The sequence below is a fragment of the Nerophis ophidion genome, linkage group LG13 (genome assembly GCF_033978795.1).
Source record: "Nerophis ophidion isolate RoL-2023_Sa linkage group LG13, RoL_Noph_v1.0, whole genome shotgun sequence".
Taxonomy (NCBI): Eukaryota; Metazoa; Chordata; class Actinopteri; order Syngnathiformes; family Syngnathidae; genus Nerophis; species Nerophis ophidion.
The window spans coordinates 13,419,507-13,443,716 of record NC_084623.1 but is presented as its reverse complement, the minus strand read 5'-3'; the positions used below and the strand labels follow the sequence as shown (position 1 = coordinate 13,443,716).

The window sequence follows — 24,210 nt, the reverse complement described above, 5'->3', positions numbered from 1 at the left end:
ACGTCTTCAATTTGGGCCATGAGACTGTTGTGAGTTTCATAAGGAATCTATCTCACAAGGAGATTGAATTATTTTAATAGTCTGACAATTTAGATGCTGCTGCTATCTAGTGGACAATGTGAGTAATTCAGGTCAATGACTTTAAATTCTGCTCTGGAGCTGAGCACAGTATTTACTCATTTGACCCAATGCAAACAACCTTCCCTAGTCATGGTGCAAAAAAAAAAGGCAAACGACATAGTCACAAATAACACAAACTGCTCACTGAAATGTGTGGACATTATAAAAAATGTCAATACACTACAAAAAAAATAAAAATGACAACCATTCAAATCCATTACAAAGCATGATGGGAAAAATGCAAAGTACTCTCCACACATATCCATGTTTGGCGCAATTTAGTTGCTTGATATTTCTGAGTGATAACCCCTAGTTATGCATATTTAAAGGAGCCCTATTATGCAAAACCAACTTTTCTTACCAATTGCTGCCAGCTGCTGTGTATTTGGGATCTGCATAAGTCCCAAAAATTTGAAATCAAACCATATTTCCACCAAAACGAGCAGTTTAGAATTTGCAATAACCTGTGACGTTTTTCGCACTGGATTGTCCATATATGGCAGAGGTGTCCAAAGGGGTGCTCGTCTACATCTTTACGTTTTCAATTTGGCCCATGAGACTGTTATGAGTTTCACAAGGAATCTATCTCACAAAGAGATTGTATTCTTTTAATAGTCTGACAATTTAGATGCTCCTGCTGTCTAGTGGAAAATGTGAGTAATTCAGGTCAATGACTTTAAATTATGCTCTGGAGCTGAGCACAGTATTTACTCATTTGAGCCAATACAAACAACCATCCCTAGTCATGCTGACAAAAAAAACAAAAACAAAAAAAAAAAAACACACAAAATTAAATGTGTTGACATTATAAAAAAATGTCCACACACTACAAAAAAAAGTAAAAATGACACCCATTCAAATCCATTACGAGGCAAGATGGGAAAAATGCAAAACATTCCCCACACGTATCCATGTTTGGCGCATTTTAGCTCCTTGATATTTGTGATTGATTACACAATTTAGGGAGGTTGTCACGGAAGGAAACAAGGTAGAAGTTGAACTTTTACATACTGTTAATATTCGTTTATATGAATTATACATCCATTATTTTAATATATGTATAATATGTACACATATAGATGTATAAGCCTATATATATATATATATATATGAAACCTGATTGCCCTCTCAACGGGGGGTGCTTACAAACATCGTCGTTTACCAATCAAAGGTAACACGCAAGGACATTAACACATCCGACACGTACGTAGGATTAACCGAAGGAGCGTTTAAAACCAGATGGAATAATTACAAGGCCTCTTTTAGAAACCAGACTTTGCGGAATTCTACAGAACTCAGCAAGCACATTTGGAACCTCAAATACAATAATGTTGAATGTTCAATAACATGGCAAATTCTTGCATCCAGCACACCTTACAACAGTAGTAATAAAAGATGCAACCTATGCTTAAAAGAGAAACTGTTTATTATATATCATCCAGACCTGTCATCCCTCAACAAGCGCAGTGAAATCATTTCAACATGCCGCCACAGACGGTCACACCTCCTAGGTAACACATGAGCCAATCACCACGCCCCTACGCCTGCCTGTACCCACCCACTCTGTGCCCTATATAAACCATTGTATGTGAGTGCTTCCATTAAAATTTCCTGATGATTAAGGGAACCCTTCATGAAACAGATCTGTAGAGATGAAGTAGTCTTGTGATTTTTCCCACACCTACACACACACATATATATATATATATATGTATATATAAAATACATAAAATATAAAATGAAATTCATACAGCACCACTGTAGTTTAAAGCAAATTATCTGAGCCAGATGGATGTTTCTCAGGTCATAATTTGGATTGTCTTCATTTTGAATTAAGTTCAGTACGGAAGCTGAAGTAAAACATATTATTATTATTCTTTTTGAAGCCAACTCAAGGTGGTTTTCTGCGTGCTCATAGAGTAGAAAAAAAGCGTCAACAAAAAACTGATGATGCTGATACCTGGTTTGACAGCTTCTCACACTTTACTGAATAGTGACTGTCAAATGACTCCCACTGCATTATTAATGTATTGATGGCAATTGTACTTAGGCAAGCGTAAAGGAAGCAATGATCTCAAGGCACATCATTTCCCTGACTGTCAGGTTATGCTGATTTGCTTTTTTGCAGATTTTATTTTTCTAAATGTATTTCTAGAAGGAACACAAATCACATGGAGTTATATTTCAATTGAGCACGTACTTTCAAATCTGCCAGGGTTTAGAGTTACTGTGTCTTAGCTTGCTTGCACACTGACTAAAATGTTCATATTTTTGATGAATGGTACCAAGATATGTCCAATAATTCAAAACTTTACAACATCCTTTCTATGAACTAGAATAGCATACTTGGACATTGAGTTCCCAAGCTACAATTTAATACTAAATGAAGTATGTGTGTGTGTGTGTTGTTGTATTTCTACCCTTTTTGAGACATCAACAAGGAAAAGTACCTTCCATATGAGGACTGGTGAATAAGTTAGGACATAAATCATGCTCCCGATACGGAAAACAATTGCATCTAATAGAGAATGTCTCATTAGCACTCCTGGTGGTGAAATCCATCAAAATTAGGGTGGTCTCGAAAAAGAGGGAATTTTCTAATCGACTGTGTGTCGGTTTTAAATGTGCTCCCCCTCCGGTCAACATATGAAATAACAAGTTTGTGTAAAAAATTGAAGTGCTCCCCCTTTGGTCAACATATGTAACAACAAGTGTGTTTAAGAAATTGAAATGCGCCCCCTTTGGCCAAAATGTATTTAAAAATAAATATATGTATATGTATATAAATACATAATGTAATAATTTGAAGTAAATCATGAAGATTAAAAACCAATGTATTAAAAAATTAAAATAAAAAAAAGAACAAAAAAAACACCTAAAAGCTTACTTTTTTTTATATTTGTCCTTTTTATTGATTTTCTGTATAAATGATCATTAACGTCTACATTGTTTTATATTATTTTTGGCAACAATGTTTATATTATTTTTGGCAATAATTTTTGAGTGCTATCATCCAATAAAAATCACAGGGAATAACTGTAAATTTTGTTTTAAACATGTATTTATTGTGAATGTTTTTGAGAGTGTAGCAATATCAACACATTATTTAAACTGCAATGCTACCTCAACTTACGAGCTGTTATTGGTTACCTCAAAAAAGACCGCTAACTTATCCCAGCCCCTTTCTGCCCCGTCACTGATAAGGATAAGGATAAAATAGCAAATATCCCTCCACATCATTACCACCCTCCAGCCTTATTGCACGCATCTTGCAAGGTAGACAAACTGATTTTATTCACTGTATGAAATGGTGGAAATAAGCTAGATTTGCAAATGTATATAATAAATTTGGATCTTTTTTTTTTTTAATTATTATTGAACAATTGATTTCCCATGAAACACTTTTGTCTAAAATGTATATCAAATTAAATTCAAGTTTGATTAATATAATATAAAGATAGTTTCACACCAATACAAAAGTTATAGGTAAGGGGTGTGTTATTCTGACACAAAGATCCTTTTAGTCTGAGGTAACAAGTCTTTTATTTTCATAAAGCAGCATGGTTTTGATTTTCAGCAAACTGTCTCTCGCTCTCATGCTCACCAGCATCTCCAACCCCGTGTCTCGTTCCGGCTGCTTCTTATAAGGGCGACAGGTGATTAGATAACAAGTCCCAGCTGGGCAATCTACTCACCTGCCGTTGTCTTCGAAGCTGGTCCTTACACACAGACCATGCCCCCCTCCACAGGCCCAAATTTCGGATCCATTTTTTTTCTTTGCATCAATTAAAGTTTTTTTTTTCTACAATAAAAGCCCTTTTTGTGTTCTATATATCATGTAATCGTGGTGCTTTGTCAAGAATGGTTATAGATTTTTTTTTTTTTACATACCATCTTCAAGCCGCTTTCTGACAGTCTCTTTGGAATTTGTGGGCGGTTTTATTTACGGGCCTACGTACCTCTCCAAGCCAAGTCGCCGCCCCGTCAGCCATGTCGTAGTTTAGAGCACTTCCAAATCCAGTCTACTAAAAGATACAAGTTAGAACTATACGCTACTTTGTATTAGAAATGGCAACGGCGGAGGATGCATGTGCATGTACGAGACAATCCGCCCCACAAGAGGATAGAGAAAAACTAAGGAATTTATTGACCACAACTGACAACTGTAATAACAATCACCGTAGGTTTAATATATTTCCATATTTCATAAATGGCTTTGTTCTGTTCTATGGAAATTGAATTGTGTAATTATATTTGTAGAAATGTAAAATAATTAATATCCATCATACAGTGTTGAGGCTCTGCTTTACTGGCGGAAAAAAAACAGCTGCCCCGTTTATATAATTCCACCTACTGAGACGGGACCCCACGAGAGTTGGTGGGATGCCAATGACTCAGCAATTCTTTCTATTTTTAAGTCCACCGATGACTGAATTCTCTTTTAGCATAAACAAATCAGAACATTATTTTGTTACAGTTTTAACTATCGGAAAACACTGAAATGTGAGGTTTATTTAGTTTTTTGGATAAATCAACCCCTGTTTTATGCATAATCCATTCACCCTTTTGCGGGTACGATGAACAGAACTCGATTGAACAGAACTTTTATTAGACCCTCAGGTTTTTGTTTGACTGATGTTTTTATACACAAGTTTTCTGCTGGGCTTTCAGTAATTATGTTTTCATCTATATTTTTTAGAATCTGACACAACAGAGGATGAAGCAGGAGAGCAGTTTGAGACCAAAGACAATAGTGTGGATTGTGAGGACCATGCTGCCCATACAGGTAGTCACCTTGTCTCTTAGTTAGTTTATGTTAAAACGTTGATTTTTTTCCTTTATGGGGGGGGCAATTTGTTCAATCAAAAGTGAGACTGCACTTAAATCTCAAGGGATGTGGTGTCTATTTATGTGTTTATTTCTCATTCTGTATCTTTCCATTTTTTAAAAGCAGTAATGGACAAGTATGCAGATGATGAAACCGAAACAAGGCAAGAACAACAAATACTATTTTTATATCCTCACTGCAATCCCTTTCAAATATATTAAACGAGCGTAAACTCATTTTAATGTGGTTCCAACGTATCAACTATCGCTGAAATTATGTATTTTAGGAGCCAGTCAAATGATTCTACTAGAGATTCTCCACCACACGTTCTCCCACCCTCGTCCCCAAGACTCGTCAAACGCCACTCCACCTCTCCAATGCCAAGTCGCTCAACTACACCCCTCAGCTTGCGTAAGAAAACTGTTGTACCAGCAGAATACCAAGACACAGTACCCGCAGAGTTTGAAGAAAAGGTTAAAATGCCAAAATCCTTGTCCCAAAGTAACACTAATTCCTCCAGACCACAAACTCCACTGAACGAGCAGCCCCGGAAAGAGATTACTCCCAGACCATCCCCCAAGCTTACCAGGGCAAGCTCCAAAGTTTTTGAAAAGGTCCGTGATTTAGAAGAGAGACGGCGAAGCCTTGATTTTCCCGAAGGTTCCGTCTCGGGTAGATCCTGGGCAGGGTTCAATCGGGCAGGTTCAGTCGACTCAGATGACGGAGGTAGCCGATTGGGTATTTCTAGAGAAAGTTCCAGGGAAGATCTAAGAGAGGCTCTCAAAGAAGACGCAGCTGAACGTAGATCTATGTTTAAACAGAGAGCCGCTTCGCTTGAGGACAAACCTCGCTATTCTCAAAAAGTTCAGGACATTGAGAACAAGTTCACAGAGGAGCTACAGCGTATCAAGAAACTTGTTGGTAAACCTCATTTGAAGAAATCATTTTCAACCGAACAGCTCAGTATGAAGGCCAGACAGCGGCAGCCTTTTAGGAAAATAGAGCCCATTCCCCCACAAGTCCTCCAAAGGCTTCAAGAAAGGGAACGATCTCAGTGGGTCAAAGAGAAAAAAGAAAATGGACTACACCAGCAATCAGTGCAGCTAGGGCAGCTAATCCATAAGAGTGAAAGTAGTGGTATCGCAAACATCCATCCAGAGTCCATGCAATTATCTGACTTACCAGGACAACGATCCGTTCGGGAATTTAGCAGAGTCAGTCCGGTGACTGAAATAATTCAGAGATCATCATCGCCGGCGTTATTCAACCAACAAATGGTAGACTCACCAGGTAAACATAATCCTGAAACGACCATACGCAAACTAGAGAAAAGGCCCCCAAGTCCTCTTGTGCAGAGGATTTCCCGAACACAGGAATCCCCACAAGCCCTGGAATCTCCTGTGCAAACGCAACTGAACGAGACTTCAGGGAGAAAAACGCCAATAGAAGTTGCTCTGAGAAAAATTGAAAACCGACCTGAGAGTCCACTCGTACGAAAAAGGGTTGTCCCTGTACAAGGACCATGTCCTCAAGCGCCGCCCAAACCCCCAAGGATGACACCAGCAAACCCAACGGAGGCGGAGCTCCCGAAACAACCCCCCAATATTAGAATCCCCACAATCATTGTTGAGGATGAACAAGTAAGGAAAGATGTTCCTGTGGGACATCCGCAGAAGACCAAAGTAAAGCACCGTCGCCCACGACCGATGTCGCCTGAGTTGGGTTAGACACTTCATTCTTTTACTTACCACATTTTCCAATCTGTATGAGTTAAACAATCATTCTATTTGTGTGAAACTGCAGATTCTTCGGATGATTCCTATATATCTGCAGAGGAGGACCCAATGGAAGCGCCCCTGTTTGAGTTTCCCCTTCAAGATACAGTAGCAACGTCTGGCTCAGAAGTACTGCTAAGATGTATCGTCACAGGCTACCCTATTCCTGAAGGTATGCCATGTTAATAAACGCATCCTTGAGCTTTTGTGTTAAATCTGTCCTCTGTGGTTGTGTTGCAGTTACCTGGACAAAAGACAATGTTGACATCAGCGGAATTCCCAATTACGCGGTCAAAGTAGAAGGGGATCGACATAGTCTACTCATAAAATCAGCCAACGTAGAGGATGGTGGAAAATACAGCGTTAGCGCTGTGAACCAAGAAGGCAAAGTCAGCAGCACTGCAAACCTCACGATTAAAGCAGGTATGTATTAATATCAATTAAATTAAAATCATTGCCAATCAAAGGTACCTCAGCTTAAAGGGGAACATTATCACAATTTCAAAAAGGTTAAAAACAATAAAAATCAGTTCCCAGTGGCTTGTTGTATTTTTTGAAGTTTTTTTCAAAATTTTACCGGTCTCGGAATATCCCTAAATAAAGCTTTAAAGTGCCTTATTTTCGGCTCTCTGCGAAGACACTGGCCATTTCCCTGTGACGTCATACAGTGCTGCCAATATAAACAAACAATGGGAATACCACAGCAAGATATAGTGACATTAGCTCGGATTCAAACTCGGATTTCAGCGACTTAAGCGATTCAACAGATTACGCATGTATTGAAACAGATGGTTGGAGTATGAAAATATTGAAGAAGAAACTGAAGCTATTGAGCGAATGGCTATTGACGCTATTCATAGCCATAGCATGGCCGAATAGCTGCGTTAGCATCGCCGGACCAAACGATCAGGACTTTCGCATCTTTCGCATCGATTGATAAGTGTTTTTTTCGCATTAAATGTGGGTGGAAGGAAACGTAATATAGTTGAAAATGCATCTACAGGTTATCCATTCATCTCTGTTCCATGTCTGCTTTAGCACCGCCGGTAAATAGCATGTTAGCATCGATTAGCGTAGCATGTTAGTATCGATTAGCTGGCAGTCAACATCAACAAAACTCACCTTTGTGATTTCGTTGACTATCATTGCAAATGCATTTGCAGGTTATCCATACATCTCTGTGCCATGTCTGCCTTAGCATCGCCGGTAAAATGTGGAGACACTCTGGCACATTCAATGGGGGTCTGGTGGAAAACACTTTCGCATCTTGGGGCCAGTGGTGCAACTTGAATCCCTCCCTGTTAGTGTTGTTACACCCTCCAACAACACACCGTCGAGGCATGATGTCTCCAAGGTTCCAAAAAATAGTCAAAAAAACGGAAAATAACAGAGCTGAGACCCGGTGTTTGTAATGTGTTGAAAATGAAAATGGTGGGTGTGTTACCTCGGCGACGTCACATTCTGACGTCATCGCCTCCAGCGCGATTAACAGAAAGGCGTTTAATTCGCCATTTAGAGTTCGGATATCGGTTAAAAAAATAGATGGTCTTTTCTCTGCACCATCAAGGTATATATTGACGCTTACATAGGTCTGGTGATAATGTTCCCCTTTAAGACTGTTTTAGGATACAAGGTTATGCTTTTAGGTTGTAAGCAAAACATCGGGTTACCAGCCTCCTCTCTGCTAGTTGGCGTAGAAAATGTGACAGTAAACCCTGTAAGACCCAACATTTCTGCTGGCTCAGTCGCTAGCATTAGCTAATAGTTAGCTAGCTATTCGATGGTCAGTTAGTTGTTTTTCCAACAATAGTAAGGAAGAAAGTACCGTATTTTTCGGATTATAAATCGCAGTTTTTTTCAAATACTCTGGAGCCAATTATGCGTGGAATTATTAACACATTACCGTAAAATATTAAATAATATTATTTATCTCATTCGCGGAAGAGACGAAGAAAATGTCAGCAATCGTCACACACACGTCAACCAATAAAAATTTGGCGGGGGAGGGTCATGGCAGAAGTGCATTGTGGGTCATGGGATGCGAACTGCTATATGCTATATGCTACTGCCGTAGCTATTGAAATGGAGTTGGCAGAGTTGTTTAGAAGCCACATCGAGGAAGAAGATTTCATGGGATTTATCGATTAGGAGTGACAGATTTTTTTGGTAAACGTATAGCATGTTCTATATGTTATAGTTAATTGAATGACTCTTACCATAATATGTTACGTTAACATAGCAGGCACCTTCTCAGTTGGTTATTTATGCCTCATATAACGTACACTTATTCAGCCTGTTGTTCACTATTCTTTATTTATTTTAAATTGCCTTTCAAATGTCTATTCTTGGTGTTGGATTTTATCAGATAAATTTCCCCCAACAATGCGACTTATACTCCAGTGCGACATAAATATGTTTTTTTCCTTTTTTATTATGCATTTTCGGCCGGTGCGACGTATACTCAGGAGCGACTTTTAATCCGAAAAAAAACGGTAATTGTGAGACGGAGCTGAAAATAAGCGGAAGATATTCATTAAATCTACAAAAGACTAGGGCTTTCAGAATTAACGTGTTAACTCCTGTGAAAAATAAATAAATACAATTCCCGCATTAATTATGTGCACAATTGGATTAATCATGCAATTTATTTTGACCGTACAAGCTTTTTTTTACCTCGGTAAATCAGTGCATACATCAATGCAAAACTTAGTGAAGAGACACAGACTGGTGTGCTTACTGGTAATTTTCATTCCAAAATACAGCCGGAACAAACTTTAGATAAAACTCTAACCAAGTTTTTAGCAAATAGATGACTTTCATCCAAGTAAAACATTTAAAAATGATAATAAATAACACAATTGCATTTGTGTACAAATATTGTAGACTTTTCTTAAAATAATTTGAATTTAATAGCGAGTAATCCCGATGAATCCAAACGGCAAAAACGTGAATTAATGCTATTAAAAAAATATATTATTTGACAACCCCAAAAAAGACATAATCGAAAAACACGGCTGACTGCATAGCGTACAGTAGCACTGCCAGTCTGCTTCATACTGAAGGAGAATGAGTCGATAACCCCATGAAAAAATATTGAGAAGCCGCTGATGGTGTGTTTGACTGACAAACAGCTCGAAGAAGTTACAGTAGAAGTAAGTTTTACAAGTACATTGATATTATATGTTAAAACTATAGTAGGTGTTTGTAGTACATTGTATTGTGTTGTTTTTGATACAACACCTATTTTATCTAAAAGCTTACTGTTTATTTCCTATGGGGAATAAATAGATTTAAATTAATTCCACAATACAATTTTTTTGTCAGAGTTAGTTTGTGACAATCCCCAAGATGCAGAGGAAAACATGATTTAATTTAAAACACTAAGACAAAAAACAAACAGAGGGTTACAAACAAAAAGCGCGCACGTGGGTGGATAACAAAAAAAAAGAGCTAGCATGGGAACTAGAAAATGAACGGAGCTTAGCATGGAAGCTAGCAAAAACAAAAAGGCCTAGCGTGGAAGTTAGCAGGTCTCGAGCAGGAAACAGAGGTCGTACAGTAATATGAAAACAAACTTGGAAGCAGGGAACAAAAGGTAAGTTAAAACCGCAATCAATAATACAATAAATAATGCAATTGCATTTGTCTACAAATGTTGAAAAATTTTCTTAAAATAATTTGAAATTAAAGTCGGGTAATCCCGATGAATACAAACGGCAAAAACGTGAATTAATGCAATCAAAAAAATATGTTATTTGACAACCCTAAAAAAGACAATCGAAAAACACGGCTGACTGCGTAGCGTGCAGTAGCACTGCCAGTCTGCTTCATACTGAAGGAGAATGAGTCGATAACCCCATGAAAAAATATTGAGAAGCCGCTGATGGTGTGTTTGACTGACAAACAGCTCGAAGAAGTTACAGTAGAAGTAGGTTTTACAAGTACATTGTTATTATATGTTAAAACTATGGTAGGTGTTTGTAGTACATTCTATTGTGTTATTTTTGATACAACACTTATTTTATCTAAAAGATTAGTTTTTATTTCTGGTGGGGATTAAATAGATTTAAATTAATTCCACAATACAATTTCTTTGTCAGAGTTAGTTTGTGACAATCCCCAAGTGGCAGAGGAGGAGGGAGGCATTTTGCAGGAAAACATGATTTAATTTAAAACACTAAGACAAAAAACAAACAGAGGGTTACAAACAAAAAGCGCGCACGTGGGTGGATAACAAATAAAAAAGAGCTAGCATGGGAACTAGAAAATGAATGGAGCTTAGCAAGGAAGCTAACAAAAACAAAAAGGCCTCGCGTGGAAGTTAGCAGGTCTCGAGCAGGAAACAGAAGTCGTACAGTAATATGAAAACAAACTTGGAAGCAGGGAACAAAAGGTAAGTTAAAACCGCAATCAATAATACAATAAATAATACAATAAATAATACAATTGCATTTGTCTACAAATGTTGGAAAATTTTCTTAAAATAATTTGAAATTAAAGTCGGGTAATCCCGATGAATACAAACGGCAAAAACGTGAATTAATGCAATTAAAAAATATATTATTTGACAACCCTAAAAAGACATAATCGAAAAACACGGCTGACTGCGTAGCGTACAGTAGCACTGCCAGTCTGCTTCATACTGAAGGAGAATGAGTCGATAACCCCATGAAAAAATATTGAGAAGCCGCTGATGGTGTGTTTGACTGACAAACAGCTCGAAGAAGTTACAGTAGAAGTAGGTTTTACAAGTACATTGTTATTATATGTTAAAACTATGGTAGGTGTTTGTAGTACATTTTATTGTGTTGTTTTTGATACAACACCTATTTGATCTAAAAGCTTAGTGTTTATTTCTTATGGGGGATAAATACATTTAAATCAATTCCACAATACAATTTTTTTGTCAGAGTTAGTTTGTGACAATCCCCAAGATGCAGAGAAGGAGGGAGGCATTTTGCAGGAAAACATGATTTAATTTAAAACACTAAGACAAAAAACAAACAGAGGGTTACAAACAAAAAGCGCACACGTGGGTGGATAACAAATAAAAAAAGAGCTAGCATGGGAACTAGAAAATGAACGGAGCTTAGCATGGAAGCTAGCAAAAACAAAAAGGCCTAGCGTGGAAGTTAGCAGGTCTCGAGCAGGAAACAGAAGTCGTACAGTAACATGAAAACAAACTTGGAAGCAGGGAACAAAAGGCAGTAAGTTAAAACCGCAATCAAATAAAGCTTACCGCAACGCTGCATTGACAAGACATGATATGACACGACAGGTAGCAACGACAAGAGCGACAATAATCCAGCCCTGACTGGAGGAACAAAGCAGGTAAAAATAGGAACGGGCTGATTGACGCCAGGTGTGGCCAGGTGCCAATCAGCCGCAGCTGAGGTGAAACAGCGCTCAGGGAGAAAGACAGGAAACTCACAAAATAAGAGCGCTGAGAGGAACTAAAGACAGGAAATACTAAACACACAGAGGAACAACTAAAACACAAACAACCTGTCAGTGGCAAGCCTGACATTTTTGAGGGACAAGCAAAAATACATAAACTACATGTCATGAACACTGCAAAAATGTTGTACAAAGTACAAAAATATATTTTTCTTCTCCGACATATGAAATCCACATACAAATTCACAAACATTCTTTTACACTCTCATGTTAGTTCCCTCACACTCACGTCTGTTATTTCCCTCAGCCAATTTGTATGTGCAATATATTCCAGCTGAACAACCACACTTATAGTTACCATAGCAACAGAGAGCAAAACTGAACCTATAAATTGCTCACTGGGGCTCACTCTATCACATCCTGGTGAAAATCTGTTATTGTTTGGAGATGACATGCAACATTTGAGTTCACGTCTTGAAATTACCCCCCCGCCCCCCCCAAAAAAAACAAAAAACAACAACTCTTCACTTCTTTGATCAGCATGCGAATACAAATTAAATCCACAAGCTTTCCGTGTCATCAAACGGGGCAAATTGTGCCATTGTTATTTTTACAGAACCCATTGAGAAATCAATGGGGGTCCTGGGTGTTCCAATTGACATCAGCAGCCCCATCACATCGGATGACGAGTACCTCAGTCCCCTGGAGGAAGCCTCGGATATCAGTTCACAGGAGCCAAAGAGGATCCTCGACACAGCATTTAAGAAAGCCCCTGAATTTCTGGTGAGACCATATACAAAAACCTGCATCGAGTAATAAGAACTGTGTGAGTATTTTCCATGTTTACAAACAATCTCATATTCCCAATCTGTGTCTTTGTCATGACAGGCGACGATAAATGATCAAGTGGTTGTTGAAGGACAGGAAATTACTATGTCGGTACAGATAAGTGGACAACCGAAACCTTTGCTTTACTGGTAGGTCTCATGGGCATGCAGGCTTGTTCACAGTGCACGAATTGGGAGAAGGAAATGAAAATGTAATACATGTGCACAGTGGGCCCCCAAAATACGCTCACTGTGTGATCTGCGTTTATTGAAGAGCAGCCCTGTAAAACCAATAAAGATTTATCCTACACAGCTACGCGGCTTCAATTAAATTCTCAGTCATTCACAAACAATGATGAAGCAAGGGTCACCACTTTGTGAGCAAATGTGTGAGCAAATTGTCCAACAGTTTAAGAACATTTGTCAACGAGCTATTGCAAGGAATTTAGGGATTTCACCATCTACGGTCCGTAATATCATCAAAAGGTTCCGAGAATCCGGAGAAATCACTGCTTGTAAGCGATTATGTTACGGACCTTCGATCCCTTATGCGGCACCGCATCAAAAGCGACATCAGTGTGTAAAGGATATCACCACAAGGGCTCAGGAACACTTCAGAAAAACCACTGACAGTAACTACAGTTCGTCGCTACATCCGTAAGTGCAAGTTAAAGCTCTACTATGCAAAGCGAAAGCCATTTATCAACAACACCCAGAAACGCCGCCGGCTTCGCTGGGCCCCGAGAGCACCCAATATGGACTGATGCATAGCGCAAAAGTGTTCCGTGGACTGACGAGTCCACATTTCAAATGGTTTTTGGAAACTGCGGACGTCCTGTCCTCAGTGACAAAGAGGAAAAGAACCATGCGGATTGTTAATCAGACTACGTCCGACCAATATATGGAAAAAGTCTTTGAGCATGAACTTCATTCTTTCTCCCCAGTCACTTAGTATTTCTACACTAATTTGTCTTTGTTTTAATAATGTACCTAAATTCTCAAACTATTTCATTGGTACTCACCCAGCCTACTTGTAACAATGAACCGGGTCTGAAGCTGAGCCTGAAGTTGTGCATTTTCTCGCCTGCCTCTTTACAGCCATGTAAGCTCGATGTTCTTCTAGTGGCAGCTTTTTTTTTCCCCCAACAGAGCTGCTAGTTAATTTTAAGGTGAAACTGCATCATAAGCTATTCTAACCTGCCGGGTACTCCCTGTGACTGGAACCTGTGTCCCCCGAAGGAGATTTTGAGAGCGCTAGACATCGAGCTAAAAGCGCAAACTCTGAAGGTGTCAGAAAAAATAATTAAAGGTATTCTGGCACAGCCACACTGTTAGGGTGTGCTATAAGTGCCGTGTGGTAATGTATTGCTGGAGCAGATGGTCCTGGAGATCGTCAAATTCGTACTTTACTTCCCTCCAAAATATGATAATTTTAGGCTTCTAGTAGAATCATTTATTTTCCATCTGGCAACACTGTACTGTAAAGTTGAATAGTAAATTGCACTTTATGCGAATGTTTTTGCACAGCGGCTTCTGCTTGTCAACCCGGAATTGTAACAGTTGCAGCCGAATGTCCCCAATGTTAGGGTTGGGTTGGGCTGGAACCACAGGATGCAGAGATGGCAGGCGTAGTGCAGGTAAAAATGCATAGAACGATAAAAACTAAGAAATAGTGCAGCAGGGAAGTGCACATGAAGCATAGGGAACGCTGTGCACATTTTAGTTAGTCAAATTAAGATACGGTACTGTCACGTCGGGGTTTTCGGAGCTTATTGCGTGGTCGACAACTCCGGACAAAGCGTGCGGGTAAGAACATGATTTACTCCTCAAAATCAATGTAATACAAAAAAACACAAAACGAGCCGACAGAACCACGTGCCTGATCGCACTCGAAGCTAAGGCAAATACTTAGCATTGACTATGGACAAGGCAAAACTCACGTAACAGGTGCCTGTAGCAAACAATTACCTGCCGGCTGAGCGTGGCGAGCAAGGTGAATAAATAGCTCTCTGATTAGTTGACAGCAGCCATACTTGCCAACCCTCCCAGATTTTCCGGGAGACTCCCAAAATTCAGCGCCTCTCCCGAAAACCTCCCAGGAGAAATTTTCTGCCGAAAATCTGCCGAAATTCAGGCGGAGCTGGAGGCAACACCCCCTCCAGCTGGGTGAGGACAGCCTGTTTTCACGTCCGCTTTCCCACAATATAAACAACCTTTCTGCCCAATGACGTTATAACTGTAGAATGATGGAGGGGCGAGTTCTTGGTTTCTTATGTGGGTTTATTGTAAGGCAGTTTCATCAACGTCCTCCGAGCGCGGTAACAACACACAACAACAACAGTCATGTTTTCGTCTACCGTAAAGCAGTTCGTCTGCAGTAAACAGCAATTTTGTGACACTCTTAAACAGGACAATACCGCCATCTACTGTAAATGCATATGGTTAGAAAAATAGTGACAGAGAATAGAACAAGGATGGACAATTCAACCCTTAACTCAATAATGAGTAGATGAGTGTTATGTGTGTGTATATGTAAATAAATGAACACTGAAATTCAAATATTTATTTTGTTTATATATATGTATATATGTATATATATATATAAAAAAAAAAAAATATATATATATATATATATATAGCTAGAATTCACTGAAAGTCAAGTATTTCATATATATATATATATATATATATATATATATATATATATATATATCATCCCCTCTTAACCACGCCCTGCCCCCAACCACGCCCCCGCCCCACCCCCGACTACACACCCTGCCCCCCATTCCTCCCGAAATCTGAGGTCTCAAGTATGACAGAAACTGAGCATGGGACCACTAACCAGAGGCAGGTGAACCCAATTAATCCCCATGGTGACCAAAATAAACCAAGGAGTGCACAAAACATGAACTAAGGGAGTCCAAAATTAACAGAACATAACCAAAACATGATCCGGACCACGGATCGTGACAGCAACCAGGGACACAAAAATGTATACTGACTCACCATCAGTGCAAAGCTAGAGTTTTTGAAGATGAAAACCGCATGCTGTGATGTGCAGCATGTTTTTATTGTCCCTTGTTCGGGTTTTGATCATCTTCAATGTCATCGGTTGGTTAAAAAAAATCCAAAAGAAAAAACACTTTGTATTTTTATTTAACTCTTGCAGGCTGAGAGGCAGAGTTACAGTAAAGACTGGCCCACGCCATCTCGTCCGAGAGACAGAGAATGGGACTTTCGAAATGAGCATAAAGTCGGCGGTGAGGTCGGACACGGGGATTTACACCTGTAAGATCATCAATGAGTACGGGACAAAGCAGTGTGAAGGGAAGCTGGAAGTAAAAGGTAAGTTTTGCAAAAATAGTTTTTAAGCTTATATGAATGTTCATATTCATACATTCGATTAATCGCGACTGGATTGTTCAGTTTTTCTTAGAAGGCGTTTCGTCTCATATGCGAGCAGGTTTCATTAGTTCATGCTCATAGGCTAAAATTGGCCTTAAACCAGGGGTGTCTAAACTTTTTCCACTGAGGGCCGCACACTGAAAAATCAAAGCAAGCGGGGGCCGATTCTGATATGTTTGTATTTCAAAAAACAATACAATATATGTGTAAAAATATACATTTAGGCCTCCACTCAGGCTTGATCCCAGGGACCCTAAAAGATTTTGGTCCAAAATATATTTTGTGTTATTGTTATTCAAGGTTTTAATCTCTACATCAACATAAATCCATCTGTCAATATAACCTTTTTAAAGATTTAAGTTGTATGCCCTTTTTGTCAAAGAAAACCCGGTTTTGTTATGAATGGACTGCAAAGACAAGATACTTAACGTTCAAACTTATTCTTTGCAAATATCAGCTCAGTCATTCACAAACAATGACGGGGCGAGGGTCACCACTTTGTGAGCAAATGTGTGAGCAAATTGTCCAACAGTTTAAGAACAACATTTCTCAACGAGCTATTGCATGGAATTTAGGGATTTCACCATCTACGGTCCGTAATATCATCAAAAGGTTCAGAGAATCTGGAGAAATCACTGCACGTAAGCGGTGATATTACGGACCTTCGATCCCGCATGCGGCACCGCATCAAAAAGCGACATCAGTGTGTAAAGGATATCACCACAAGGGCTCAGGAACACTTCAGATAACCACTGTCAGTAACTATAGTTTTCCGCTACATCCGTAAGTGCAAGTTAAAACTCTACTACGCAAAGCGAAAGCCATTTATCAACAACACCCAGAAACGCCGCCGGCTTCGCTGGGCCCCGAGCTCATCCAAGATGGACTGATGCAAAGTGCAAAAGTGAAGTGAAGTGAATTATATTTATATAGCGCTTTTTTCGAGTGACTCAAGGCGCTCTACATAGTGACACCCAATATCTAAGTTACATTTAAACCAGTGTGGGTGGCACTGGGAGCAGGTGGGTAAAGTGTCTTGCCCAAGGACACAACGGCAGTGACTAGGATGGCACAAGCGGGAATCGAACCTGCAACCCTCAAGTTGCTGGCACAGCCACTCTACCAACTGAGCTAAGTGTTCTGTGGACTGACGTGTCCACATTTCAAATGGTTTTTGGAAACTGTGGACGTCGTGTCCTCAGTAACAAAGAGGAAAAGAACCATAGGCACACAACCCTAATTCAGACTATGTCTGACCAATATATGAAAAAAGTCTTTGAGCATGAACTGATGGACCAGACTTCATTCTCCCCAGTCACTTCGTATTTCTTCAAAAACAATTTTTTGTGTGGGCATTTATTTGCATTTATGTACCGAAATTTTCAAAGGATTTCATTGGTACTTACCCAGCCTACTTGTAACAATGAACCGGGTCTGAAGCTGAGCCTGTTGGTTTACCCGCAGCAGCACCAGTCGAACCAGGCCTGGCCGTCATCCGCCCCGTCAGAGACATCACAGCAAACGCGGGAGACACGGTGCTGTTTGAGTGTCACGTCATCGGACCCAAAGACACCGACGTGGACTGGCTGGCGGATGGGAAACTGATCCAACCCGCGTTACTGAATTGCAAGATGCATTTCGATGGAAGGAAATGTCGCCTGCTGCTTAATTCGGTACACGAGGATGATACTGGGACATATATGTGCAAGCTCAGCACAGCTAAAGGTATCTTTTAAATACTAGGATTCTACGCTGTATACAGGTGGTCTTCGGTCTACCAAACAATTATGTTCCGACGCTTTAAGGAAAATGCATGCAAAAAAAACTATAAATATACAGTACCTAAATTATGCATTCATTTAAAAGCTATACTAAAAATACTACAATAACACACAGGTAAAATACATATGTAGGTATATGTAAAATTTTTTGTATATATATATATATATATATATATATGTATATATGTATATATAATATATATACACATATATATATTACATACATATATATAGTATATGTTTATGTATATATATATATTTTGTTGTTGTTGTATGTATATATATTTATTTATTTATGTAAATATATACATACACATATAAAAACATATATTTATATATATTATTATTATATATGCTGTATATATATACATACATATATATATATATATACATAAATATATATATATACATATACATATATACATACATATATATATATACATAAATATATAAATATATATATATATATATATATATATATACATATACATACATATATATATATACATAAATATATATATATATACATATACATATATATATATATATATATATATATATATATATATATATATATATGTATATATATATATATATATATATATATATATATATATATAAACATTTTTCAAAAGATAATTTATGATACTTTTGGGGAGGGTGGGGTATGGTTTAATTTGCAACCTGGGAACGCATCCAGAATCCAACATCAATCAATCAATCACTCAATCAATCAGTCAATGTTTATTTATAGAGCCCTAAATCACAAGTGTCTCAAAAGGCTGCACAAGCCACAACGACATCTTGCAGACAGACTCAAAAAAGAGGTGTTAAAATAGATTTTGGAGCAAAATTCACAACATAAATTAATAATCAGATGTTTATTTTAATGCCAAAACATAGGTAATATAAATTTTATAGACCACAAAAAAGTGTTTTTAATGTAGATGAAATCATCATGGGTCCCCTTTAGGTGAAAAAAACAAAAGTGATGTCAAGTCATTCCAAAGTACGTATTTTTATCCGTTAGTATTTTTACTAATGTTCTGTTTTCCTTTTGGCCCGTTATCAAAAGATGTATGGGAATGCCTTCGGAACTGGAATCGTCGTCACATGAGAACATTGTACAACGAAGACCACCTTGACTTAATATGAAGAAAAAATATGGCACTATTATTCCAAAATAAAGACCGCTGTACTTTTGTTTTACGCTTCAGAGGAAGTGACTTCATGTGGAAAACTCAAAGTGATTCCTTCAGCTGAACCTCTGTTTACACGCAAACTGGATGTTCTGGAAGTCATTGAGGGGCGGAACGCTCGATTTGACTGCAAAGTCAGTGGGACGCCGCGACCAAAGGTTGTCTGGACTCACTTTGGTAAGTTTCCCGAGAATTGTTTTAAAAATGTTTCTTTCAAGGGGGGATTAATGGGAAAATTCAAGTGGAAGCAGAAAATCTGTTTATATTCAGGTGTTGTATTGCACGCATACAAGGAGAAATGTCGGGAACGGTGCCTTGCTCAAGGACGCTTTCAAAAACTGACATCTCCTTAACAACCAGATGTTTGTTCTGGCAGTGGGTTTTGAATCAGGAACTCCTGGTCTTTTTGGACTTAGTTATGGCCTCTCCTGATCTTTACTTAAAATTATTTTTAGGAAATCTAACTTTCAGTAGGGCTGTCTTGAAATAGTCCAAAATTAAACCTTGAGGCGAGTTGAGTACCTGACGGGGATTATAACCTACTAAGCAACATTTTTTCTACTGAACTATCGGGGCCCTGTTCGGTAGTTCATCATAGCGGCAAAGGAGTAGAAAGGGGCTAGGGTGTACGTCTGCATATCCATGCAGGAGTACTCCTTAGGTACATGTTTGTCAGTAAGTCCGAAAAAGCCTGCGTTCGGCATCACGGAACAGTGTCAACATCCCAGGTGTCTTAAAAAAAAAGATCTGCAAGATTTTGGAGCGCCTTTCACTACAATGGTCTCACTGGGGTGTTCACAGCTTGACCCTGCCAAGGCCAATGCAGAGGGAGCCGCATTGAAGATAAAGAATTGTTGTGGTTAGGACAAGCAAACCTATTCCAAAGGTTTGTCTTCTCTAGTTGTCAGCTGTGGCTCTCAAATTGACCATATTTTCCCTTGCAGTGTTACAGACGGGGGGAGTAGACGGCACAGACCACAAGGGGGTGTAGTAGCTCTATGATTTATTATACATAAAAACATTATACATATATCTATATAATATAATAATAAACAATACTAATATAAACTACAGAATTTAGTGTGACCAAAATTCAAATGTGTGCGTGAGACTGTGTGTGTTAAATTAAATTTAAAGTACTAATGATTGTCTCACACACACACTAGGTGTGGTGAAATGTGTCCTCTGCATCCGACCCGTCCCCTTGCTCACCCCCTGGGAGGTGAGGAAAGAGCAGGGGGAAGCAGCTGTGCCGCGCTCTGGAATCATTTTTGGTGATTTAACCCCCAATTCCAACCCTTGATGCTGGGTGCCAAGCAGGGAGGCAATGGGTCCCGTTTTCAAAGTCTTTGGTATGACTCGGCCAGGGTTTGAACTCACGACCTACCGAACTCAGGGTGGACACTCTAACCACTAGGCCACTGAGTAGGTGGAATTAACTGCTGTGTGTTACTGTGAGTGTTGAGCGAGAGGCGGCAGTCCTGGAGGGCAAAGGCAGGCTCGAATGTCCGTGAGACAGGCAGGTTGTCGGGGGGTGGTATAGCGAGGCTACAAAAAGTCTGTGACTAAGCAGGGGCAGAGGAGCGAGGGAGGCAGTCCGGAATCCAATAAAAAGTCGAGGCACACATCTCGATCACGGTAGACAGGGAAAGCACTGCGGTAAACACACAGGACATAAGACACGGGAACTGGGAAGGCACAGAGAGAGAGTAAGTATGCGGGAGGGGAGCCATGGACGTGATAGCTTACTGTGTACAGAGAACTACGTTCCGGCACCTGATCTTTGGGTACGGTGGTCTTTTTGCCGTCTGCCCTCATTAGACCAAGATTGCAGATTGCCTGCAGTCGAGCAGGGGCGTGGCTGTGATGCGGGAAGAGCGAGCAGAGGCATGTCCCGGCGCACCTCAAGCAGAAGTGCAGTGCAAAAAGCTTCTCCGAGATGTTGTTAAATTTGCGATTCAATTAAAAAATCGTCAATGTCTGAATCCCCAAGGCTCTGCCTAATGAGCTCCTTGAATGGCTCCCATCGTCTTTCGAATCTGTCGATAGACCAGAGCAACACTCGATCCAATCAGCAGATAACCTGTTATCACGGTTCCAAATAAATAGATGTGTTGAATGTCTTTGATGGTAAAAATCCCCAGGCAGACGGCTCTCCACTTCTCCCAAGAGTCCGTCAGGACAGGCAAGTTCCCCCCGAACTTGAGCTTTTCGTCGAGAAGATCTTATCGATTGACAATTCCATGTTTTAGATTTCGCAGAACAGTGCAAAATAGAGGTTCTATGAAAAGTTACAGTACAAGAAGACAAGGCCAAGCACACGAGTGAGGGAGGGGAGGCGCTCTTTTTCTTAATTGAGAGTCACACGAAAAAATGATAAGACCTTACTAAACGTTTTCAATTACGTTGAGGTTTTTATTTAGAAAAAGACACACACGAGATCTCCGTTTTGTTCATTTTAATGAACGAGTGTATTCCTTTTATAAACATCTTAAATAAGCATGTTATGGCTGCTAGAGTTATACATCATGTGACCGACTTCTCTCTTTAAAAAAACAATTTAAAAAAAACACAGATTTGACAGATAGTCGACTGGGAACAAAATCTAACGGATCAGATTGGACTATTAAAATCCAAATTAGTCTTCAAGATGAAATTGGTATAATGTGTAACAGACTTCTTTTTCTCAGCAGACCATCCACTCACTGAAAGTGAGGATATTCGGATTCTTCAGGAGAATGGCCGTCACTCCCTCATCATTTCTCATGTGACCAATGACGATGAAGGCTTCTACACAGTAACAGCCACTAACTGTCATGGCGAATCAGAATGTTCTGCTGAACTCTACATACAAGAGCCACGGCCGGCCATCTCCTCACAGATGTAGGATCATTACTACATCATTACTACATTATTGGGTATATTTGGGTCTGTTTATATATATATATATATATATATATTATATATATATATATATATATATATATATATATATATATATATATATATATATATATATATATATATATATATATATATATATATACATACATACATGCATACATGTATGTGTGTGTATGTATGTATGTATGTACATTTATATCACTGTATATATATATATATATATATATATATGTATATGTATATGTATATATGTATGTATGTATTGTTCATGTTAATTAATTGCAGAAAGATATATTTTTTTGTCATTAATAAGTGTACACTAGAGAGATCATTTTTAAGTTTTTAATCCCAAGACCGGACAATTAATTTGCCTAAATGAAATGTTTCTAAACATTATGCTTTTTGAAACAGCTCAACACAAAAAAGATATAAACACGTTTTTGAAGAGAATTTTTATAAAAAATACCTACAGTAAATCGTTGTCTTGCCAGATTTCCTATTGTGTAGGAATACAGAATTTGTATTCCTGCTTTAGGAGCACTTGCACTTAGAGGAGAGGAGCTACACTTCCATGTCTAGATAGGAGTTTCACCCATGAATAACACCAAATATGGATTGTTAGAATCATGCTTTGATTGTTGAAGATGTTTGGTGATGATTTTTCTACATGACTAAATGTTTCTGATATTCTGTACTTTACATGTTGTACAAGTTATAAGTACCGTAGTAGTAGTTTATTATGGACACGTTTATATTAGAAATGTCTGATATTATCGGATTGACGATATTATTTGCTGATAAATCCTTTAAAATGTAATATCGGAAATTATCGATATTGGTATCGGTTTCAAAAAGTTAAATTCATGACTTTTTAAACGCCGCTGTGTACAAGGACGTAGGGAGAAGTTCAGAGCATCAATAAACCTTAAAGGCACTGGCTTTGCGTGCCGGCACAGTCACATAATATCCAGGGGTTTTCACACACACAAGTGAGTGCAACGCATACTTGGTCAACAGCCATACAGGTCACACTGAGGGTGGCTGTATAAACAACTTTAGCACTGTTACACATATGCGCCACACTGTGAACCCACACCAAACAAAAATGACAAACACATTTCGGGAGAACATCTGCACCGTAACAAAACATAAACACAACAGAACAAAGCCCCAGAAACCCTTGCAGCACTAACTCTTCCGGGAAGCTACAATATACTCATTATAATTATTATGTACAATAATAAATTTAACCATCTTATTGTAACATATTAACAAATACATGGACTTGCATTCACTCGAGCTCTGCTTCCTGCTTTTAGGGCTAAACTGGAGAAGATGCCGTCCATACCAGAGGAGCCTGAGGTCCCTGAGAATGAGGTTGAGAGATTCACCATGCCTGACTTCATTAAACCCCTCTATGATCTTGATGTCATCGAGGGGAAGGAGGCGGTGCTGAAATGTAAAGTGGCTGGACTACCCTACCCGACCATTGCTTGGTTCCACAACGGCAGAAGAATTGAAAGCACAGAGGACAGAAAGATGACACAATGTAATTATTGTAAAACCGCAATGGAAATCTGAAAATGCAAAGATTCTGAGTCCTTGAATGTATGCAAAATGTTGCACGCTTGGAGAATATTGTGATACTTTGGCTCACGAGTGGCACAACTCATGAGTAATTTGGGATATAAGCTGTCTTTTGGCTGCCATGATTTAGGCTACGAACTTCCTCACCCCGATTTGGTCCAAAGAATGTCACTTTAAGATCCGACCAAAACATTTAGGGTCTTACGCACCAGCATTAGCTTATAAATAACTATTTGACGGATAGTTACAGAGAGAAAACAATGTTTTCCCATAAAAATGTGAGTGGGAAGGACAGTGTTGTTGATGTTCATTGAATTACGGAAGGAAAGAATCTAAAAACATGACCTAGGTATGCATGTAGCCAACTTGGAGATTGAGGATTTCAAA

The 24,210-nt window shown here is 38.9% G+C and overlaps 1 protein-coding gene across 3 annotated transcripts in view; it reads left to right on the top strand.

The window, feature by feature from the left end:
- The window catches only part of spegb (striated muscle enriched protein kinase b), a 112,920-nt gene that overhangs the window by 31,654 nt on the left and 57,056 nt on the right, over nucleotides 1–24,210 (top strand). Inside the window, exons 2-13 of one of the 3 annotated variants that reach the window (XM_061918436.1) lie at nucleotides 4,820–4,906; nucleotides 5,075–5,111; nucleotides 5,235–6,670; nucleotides 6,752–6,895; nucleotides 6,964–7,146; nucleotides 12,737–12,903; nucleotides 13,009–13,097; nucleotides 16,117–16,292; nucleotides 17,817–18,077; nucleotides 19,351–19,509; nucleotides 22,023–22,215; nucleotides 23,556–23,785. In XM_061918436.1, the coding sequence (XP_061774420.1) occupies nucleotides 4,820–4,906; nucleotides 5,075–5,111; nucleotides 5,235–6,670; nucleotides 6,752–6,895; nucleotides 6,964–7,146; nucleotides 12,737–12,903; nucleotides 13,009–13,097; nucleotides 16,117–16,292; nucleotides 17,817–18,077; nucleotides 19,351–19,509; nucleotides 22,023–22,215; nucleotides 23,556–23,785 (3,162 nt within the window). Of the gene's footprint in view, nucleotides 1–4,819; nucleotides 4,907–5,071; nucleotides 5,112–5,234; nucleotides 6,671–6,751; nucleotides 6,896–6,963; nucleotides 7,147–12,736; nucleotides 12,904–13,008; nucleotides 13,098–16,116; nucleotides 16,293–17,816; nucleotides 18,078–19,350; nucleotides 19,510–22,022; nucleotides 22,216–23,555; nucleotides 23,786–24,210 lie in introns of all 3 variants that reach the window. The other 2 variants (XM_061918435.1, XM_061918434.1) reach the window with 2 other exon arrangements.